Here is an 8,117-nt window from a genome sequence, read left to right on the forward strand (position 1 = left end):
GGTCTGAACAGTAGTAGTAATTTAAGTATCAAAGGTCTGTTTAGCTTCATTCTAATACTGTTCCTTGGAAACAGCAAAGAATAGAGCTACTAGCAATTACAGGCAGTATTGCTTATGTCTCTCCACATAGGACTGTGATGCAGAAGCTCCACGAAGCAACAGTCAAGTTGAGGACGAGCAAGTTGTATGCCATCACTTTTGATATCTTCCCCTCTCAGAAGCCAAAGGGGCTTTCAGAAAGAAAACAATCCCCTTAGGTAAGGCTAACTGTTGCTAGCATTTATATTTAAAAATTTTTCTTTCAGGGATGTTATTTAATTTGCAAACTGAATTTACATTATCTATGATGTTAGGTACTAGTTAGGTACCTAAAGGAGCTCATCTATCAATCCATTGCTAATGATCAGTACAGAACTCTCATCTGATGAGCCAAGGTGCTTCCCCACAGATTTCAGGGTAAGTTAAGACAAGATTTTGTCCATTTTAGCCAAAAATTGGCATCACATGCTACAAATGGAAGAAAATTCAAGTTTTGATAGTACCATTAATACCACATCGCACTTTATAGAAATTCAAAGAAGATCTACATACTGATAAGCATGAAAACTTTCTGCTGATAATAGCTTAGTGAACTTACAGTCAAACAGTTCAGTGAATGAAAAAAAAAAAGGATTCTTCCCAACTACCAAAGAATAGCAAAATTCAAAGTGAGAGGACTGAGAATATCACATAAAAAAAAGATTTAACAATCCATCATGGCAAATAAAGCCAGTGCAGCACACCCAGCTGAATACTACGTGTGAAAAAGTTGGACTGAAATCTTTGATGTTTAGAGAAAAATGAAAGCTTCAAAGCAAAATAGGAACGGAATAGAAATTGTGCACTTGCCCCTTTATCTCCAGAGACGGGGGAGAAAATCACAGACTTTCTTGTATAAGGTCACAGAATCATAGAACGTTTTGGGTTGGAAGTGACCCTTAAAGGTCATCTAGTCCAACTCCCCCTGCAATAATCTGGGACTTAAGCTACATCCAGTTACTCAGAGCCCCGACCAACCCGGCCTTGAACGTTTCCAGGGATGCATGTCCGCAAGTAAGCCAGAAGACAAAAAAAAAAAAAAAAACGTAGCAGGCAGAAAGGTTACAGGGAAAGGCGCCCCTATAACCTACTTCCATGAGACTATAGCCGAATTGTATGTTTGAATTAAGGAAGAAATCAAAGGGAAGAAATGTTCTCAGTCTTATCTAAATCCAAGGGAAACTGTTTCAGCATTTGTGTTGTCTTCATTGAATTTTAATAGGCAGCCTAAGGCACTAGACAGAAGAGACAGAGCTGGCATATCCCCACTGTCACACAAAGTGAAAATCAAGTTGAACGGACAAGTTGCATGCCATCACTTTTCACACTTCCCCTCTCAGAAACCAAGCTAGCTTTTGGAAAGGAGAAAACAGCTCCTTTACTCTACAAAAAAAACCCAAACACCAAAAAACCAAAACAAAAAACAAAAGTGGCAACAATGAGCATACAAAAATGACATCTGGCTAACTAGAACATAGCTGTGCATAGAATAGTTTCAGATTTCTGAAGATACATGCAATATGCAAAAGTACCAATTTCGCAGTTCTTTCCAGAGTAGCCATCTGGGCAAGCACAGCGATATTCATCCGGTTCAGTATTCATACAGGTTCCACCATGGAGGCAGGGATGGTGATTTCCACAGTAATTGAGATCTGGACAGAGAAAAGAGTCAATCAGCAAGAAACACAAATCTCATCATTTTAACCCCTAGTCAGACATACAGGTGCCTTTCTGGCTTGAACACCAGTCACCCACGTCATCCCCACATTCCATTAGCTCGCCTGTCCTCTGTAACTGTCCACAGTTATAGAACAGGGAAGGATAAGCAGGAGACAACTGCATGAATTAGAAGAGTCAAGGCTTGGATTGGTCCTTAAACTTCCCATATTTGTGACATTCAGGCACCACCTGCCATAAAAGAGTTAGGCACAGAAATACTCAGGTAGTTGTACACTAGCAGAAAAAAAATGGTTAATGAGTTATCAGTTAATCATGCAACTTTACTTATTTTTCCTGTACATAGATGTTAAGTACCTTTGTTACAGAGCAGGCCACCCCAGTTGGTTTCACAATTACACTGCCATGGTTCATTACAGCTCCCATGAGCACAGCCTGGATAGCGGACACACTCATCACAGAACTGTCCTTGCCAACCATAATGACACCTAAGATGTAAGTTCACACGTTAAAAGTTAGCAACGTGATGCTTAATTATCAGCATTACAGCTATTTGGAACATTACACTTACCATTCTCAAAACAAGTTCAACTGTCCAATTTGCAACAAGTAACAAAACTGTTTCTCCTGTTTAGAAGGGACATACTAGTCCTGTTGAACATCCTTACTGGAACTCATCTTGCTCAACCGTTATTATGTACCATGGCAACAAACAACACCAAGCACTATGTGTTACAAGAATCCTACGTGGATTAGTTGTTCTTTCACAAGAAGTCCTATCTTCACATAATCATCTCACTCCAGGACGCAAATTGTGATTGGTATAAAAAAGTTAAAATTACTTTTCAAAAGGAGACTGCTGCCTTACTGTGTCAAGAGCTATCACTTTTTTCTCTCTATGAAGACAGATTTCAAGGTATGAGCTAGTTTGCTCTAGAGCGCTAAAGTCTTGAATGGCCAGGGCAGCCAGAGAGGCAGCCGTCTTGCCAATCTTCTCAGGACTTAGTTTCTCAAGTGAACCCTTTTTACAGAGTTACTCTATCCTCAGTGTGTGTAGTGACATTTTGAAAAAAGCGCTCTTTGGAGAAAAGAAGAAAGAACGCTTAAACAAAAGCCATTAATAATTCATTTGGTTTAAACAGTTGAAATTTTGTCACAAGACTTCTTCAGAGTTCAGTATCTTTGTTATCTGTAACGATCCTGCTAACAAAAGCAACTGTTTATGATACAGGAAAAGCATTAAAGTCTGAACTTAAAAAATAAAAAAAGGACATAGGCTGATGCTTTTTAAGAAAAAAAGAAAAAACCCTTATACTTCAGACATTTCAATAAAAAGAAATAGTAAGCTTGATCTTTTAGGCCAAAAACCTTCTGCCTGTTATTTTAAGAGTATTTCTTACAAAAGAAATACCAGCAACAAAGAGATGCATAAAAACACACCGAACAGGAGTTGGGCAATTGCATACCAGTGAAGCCCTAACATCCAGGGGAAAAAAAGCATTCGAAAGAAAACCGTGTATTTATAGATTTAACACCACCATTCTATTATCAACATGCTTTGAATACCATAAAAGAACAGAAAATAAATTCCTAAGTCTCTGTGGACTGGTAAGAACAGACAAGTAAAAAGAAACATAAACGAGGAGTCTTGGTTGCTTGTGAACCATTCCACCTCCACCATCTCAGTAAGCCGTGTCCATCCCCTGAGGAACAGAACAGGTTACGCTGGCAGCATATTAGTTAAATTTCTGCTACGTACATAGGCAAAAGGAATCTAGACGCAGACCTTAGCAAGATTTTTTTTAAATACCAACCTCTAGAATTACTTTGAGTTCCCAGTATCTACTCCCCATTGACCACAGCTGCAGGACCTCTAAGGAAAGCCTCAGCTTGTGCACCTAGTCCAGAGGCCTCTGATTGCTTGTGTGAGCGAGGCTGTCAGAAGCCTGGAGAACATACATATTCTAGAAGCAGCTTTCTTTTGCTGTATTAGCAGTAAGAGGAAACAAATACTGCTCCTGCTAAATTTGATCTCTTCCTTCCTCCTCAAGGACAGAAAAATCTTTTCAGGGGCTGCTAATAAACAACTAAAAAGCACTGTAACGCTTTACTGGCCCCAACCCAAACCCCCATCCATGCCAAAGCTGGCACTACTACCAGTGATTCACCATGACTATCCTAGCCAGAGCCAACTCCCCACCCACATATAACAAGTATTTTCAAGGGCTGAAAGACTGCATCACAAAGCAAATAATCACAATAACTCAATTCGTTTTCCATACTCAATGGATAACAAGTTTCTTTGTTTAACACTGCACTGGTGATGAAGAGTGCAAAGGAAAACATAGCCACCTTCTTAGAACTTGAAGGCATCTTAAGCACCTACTTGAGTTCACAGGTATGTTTGACAGCATTAAAATTAGTTCAGCATAAAAGGGTTGCTGCTTTTTCATGCTATTCACCACAGTCAAAGCTTACTGTTTAAGTTACCACCGAGCCCAAGGGAAATAATTTCTAGAGGCTAAAGGCAGTCCAAAGGAACACAGTGTTTACAAGTCAAAAGGTTACTATGTGGTAAGCTGATCAGCCTTCAGTTTACAAGGAAGAATAAATTAGGATTTCCTCTAGAACAGGAAGTCTGGTTGCATCCTACATTAGCAGGTGCTAGAGCAGCTTTAGTTCCACTTCCTTCTAAAAAGATAATTTTTTACATGGATCTCAGCCTACACCTAGAGCAAGATGTGATCAATTAAGTGAAATCAATTCAGAAATAGGGACATTGTCATTTGAGTAAAATATCAAGCCAAAACACAAGGATGAAAAAAGGTTAATGATCCACTATAAGAAGCCCAAAAGGTACAAATACAAAAGGAACATCTTCTATAAAAACAACCAAACAAACCAGAACTCTTTTTCAAGTAACAACCACTTGTTTAAAGAGCTGAAACTGCTAGTGCAGTTAACTGTGGGCTTAAGTTACTTCTTCTGTCTCCCCCAGTTGTGAATTTGTTGGAAGTTTCTGCAATTCTAAATTTTTCACATCTGACTAAATAAGAAAGCCAAATTTAGAGAATTCATAAGGATCCCCATTGTTTAAGAGACAAAGAAAATTCTTATTGGAATCAAGATTCTACTTCCTTTGTCCTTCCCCTCTGCTGACTTCCTCGGCTCTAACTCAACTCATCCTTACAACCAAACGCACGCAAAACAAAATCAGAGACGGCTTAATCTTCGTCCTTGCTGGGTTATTAGCAGTACAAAAGAAGCTACCAAAAATAGATTGTTACAGTTTAGTAACTTCCTGATGGAAGGTTGGAGTACAGGCATCTGCTCCCAGACCAAAGCGTCCCTTCAGGTCAGGATTAACACAGAGACAGTGCAATAGGAAAAGAAGAACAATTGCTAGTTATCTTGTAACAAAGAACTTGCAGAAGAGATCCCTAAAATTCTACAGACATGCTTCACCAACTTCCATTTTCCTTAAGATGAGAGCCCAGTGGCAACAGAAAATGAGAATTTAAATACAAGACTGAAGGAAGGGGAGGGGCAGGAGTTAACATCAGCAAAGCTTCCAGATACCATTTCAGTCTTGAGATTAGAGAAACTGCAACTGCGCAGGAAAAAACCCTGTGGTCACTGACAAGTAAAGCCACGGTAATTCAACTCACACTGTCTGCTTGGTTGCATTAAGATAGTACAGCTTCAAACAGCTAAATTCCAGGATAAGGCAGAAAGACTTTCTACAGTAAGTATCAATGTGTTTAAAGCAGTAAATTTAGTTCCAAGGAATCCTAAGGAAGTATCCATCACTATGCACCGTTCAAACATACATGTACTCAGAGGCAGGAGCAGGGGGAAGTGGGGAAAGCAGAAAGACACTGAAGATTTGGGGTTTTTGTTTTTCCTAGGGCTATTAAAAAAGCTAACCTGGTCAAGTTCAATAAAAGATTTTTCTACAGAACTATGCTTTCCTTATGTTCCTCTGAAACAGTTACAATTAAGGAAAAAGCTGATACTAGTCTTTGCCTTCCTCTGAATACATTTGTGTTTAATTAGTGAAAGCTGGGTTGAAATTGAGCATTTTCAAATCAGATGGCACAAGGTGTTCAAAGATCCCTTGTTGTTGTATGTAAACAGACGCACTATTTGTGAGGATAAGGACTTGAACAACTTGGTCTAACTAGACTTCCTTTGGGCAGGACATAGGACTAGATGACCCTGAAGGTTCTTTCCAAACTCCATGATTTTATGATAAATACTACAACAATTATGGAACCAGTGCAGAAAGAAAAAGAGATGTACCCAGATCCTGACTCTAAACCATGGTCCCTCAGCACCTTCCAAGATTAACTCCTCCGTATCCAAAAGGAAAATGCTTGATACTGAGCAAAAAGTTTCTCAGCAGTCAACTTTACCAACTCAGCTGTTTCATACTACTTTCACACATAGTTTACTCTCCTAGTTCGATCACATCTGGTTATTCAATAGTCCTGAACTTTCTGTGCAGAAAATTCAGCTGAGAAACTTCATATTGCAGGTCTCATCCAATCACTACTCTGATTAACCTAATCAATAGGTTCATGTTACATGAGAATGAGAGGATACCTAAATAAACTCCATTCTACGCCTAGCTGCAGAGCTTTGTCAGCACTGAATGCATAAATACACCGAACCCACCAATGTGGAGGAAAAAACTGACCTACTTCTGAAGTCTAAGTCAGAATATGGGACCTAAAACCAAATCAAACAATCCTAGGAAGGATATAGGTAATGTGGCATACACCTTTAATCACCACAGGTTACATCTTAGTGGTGTATTGCACATCCTACAAAGGCTGAAGTCAAAATCATTGTGACATATTTACACATCATTTAAGCAGACTTTTTGGAGGGAGCTTCTCCCACTCATATTTCAAGTGGAAGCTGTGGCCAAAACACTCAACACAGGAAAACAAAGCAAAACAGTGACATTAAGAGCAGAAGCGAAATGCATCATTCAGGGGTGGGGGAGAAATAACCTTCTTAAATGGAAAACCACTGAATTTTCTAATGACGTGAACAGGATGGTGTTACATAGGCCAGAACAATAGCTTTATATTAGTTATTTACTTAAAATAACTATAAGAGTCTGTTTAATCTTTTAAGAGATTAATTGTTGCATAGCAGGCAGCAGTATGGTCTAGCTGTTAGATCCTACAATTCTGAGCATCCAGATTCAACAATATAGCTAGTACAGTATTTATTCACTAAGATTTGGCTCAGAAATGCTTTCCCCACTTTCCTACCTTTGAAATGGGCACAACAGTTTTGTGAATAGAGAAGGAAAAGGCACTCCTTAAAGTCAAATAATTTAATTACCTGAAAGCTTTTCATCTTTTCCCCTCATCCTCAACATTCTCACTAAACCACAGGATGCAAAACTTGCCCTACGAACTTCTTTCTCCTCTAACAAAGGAAGTTACTGAAAGCTACTGTTCTCACTCCAGTACCTTATTTAGAGTTTTCTGAAGGAGTTGATAGAGGGGATGGTTCAAAATTGTTTAGCCAGAACAGGAGGAAACATTGCTCAGTTAACTTGCAGTAAGTGGCTCTAAGGGCGTGTCTGTATTTGCCTTAGTTCACACCAGGAACATGCTTTAAGTGAACTGCCTGATCGTTCCTGTTGATGGTGTGTTGGTTCACATCGCAGAGCTGTTTTGGAACAAAGGAACTGGATTCCTTTTAGGTTAAACGAAGGTAACACAAGGCAATGCATGCCAGGAGCACACCTAATGTGTTCCGGCTGCAAACAGGTATCCACTCCACAAGAACAGACTAGAGCTAGTCCAAAATGAAAAAAAACCAACAAAAAAACAACCTTGAAGTGTTTTTAGTATGGATATTGGGTTCTCAACACTGCTTTGATCTACTGTTCTAATTTGTCTGTGCTACCTACTACTACAGACACAAGTTAAAGCCCTACATTGTTTACCTCCTGTACACCCGCTTGCATTCTCCTGGAAGCGGCATTGACCTTTAGGATATATTTGGTGCCTTCCTACCCACCAACCATCCAAGGAAGCTAGGGCAAAGTATCTCTCAGTTCCTTGATCCATACAGAAAAAAAAAGTGGGATTCTTTGTCTATCTTAATATGTCTACTTTTGAAATACTTCCCAGCAATCCTAGGCGGCTTACCACCAAGACATAAAAAACCCAACAATAAAGACATACTGGTTATGATAACAGGCAAGAGAACTTACATATGAGACACACAGCAATTGTAGTAGCTTTACAAGCCCTTTGAAACTTGAAGCTGTGTTATGGTATCTTGCACCTAAGAGGAGACAGGACATGTCCAGGTACTGGTACCAGGTGCATTCC

The 8,117-nt window shown here is 39.4% G+C and overlaps 1 protein-coding gene across 1 annotated transcript in view; it reads right to left on the minus strand.

Moving 5' to 3' along the window:
• Positions 1-8,117, minus strand: part of JAG2 (jagged 2) — a gene marked incomplete at its 5' end in the record, with an annotated part of 42,331 nt that overhangs the window by 22,133 nt on the left and 12,081 nt on the right. Inside the window, 2 exons of the mRNA XM_010139100.1 lie at positions 1,611-1,730; positions 2,113-2,243. Coding sequence (XP_010137402.1) covers positions 1,611-1,730; positions 2,113-2,243 — 251 coding nt within the window. The remainder of the gene's footprint in view (positions 1-1,610; positions 1,731-2,112; positions 2,244-8,117) is intronic.

Source organism: Buceros rhinoceros, unplaced genomic scaffold, assembly GCF_000710305.1.
Source record: "Buceros rhinoceros silvestris isolate BGI_N320 unplaced genomic scaffold, ASM71030v1 scaffold25006, whole genome shotgun sequence".
Lineage (NCBI taxonomy): Eukaryota > Metazoa > Chordata > Aves > Bucerotiformes > Bucerotidae > Buceros > Buceros rhinoceros.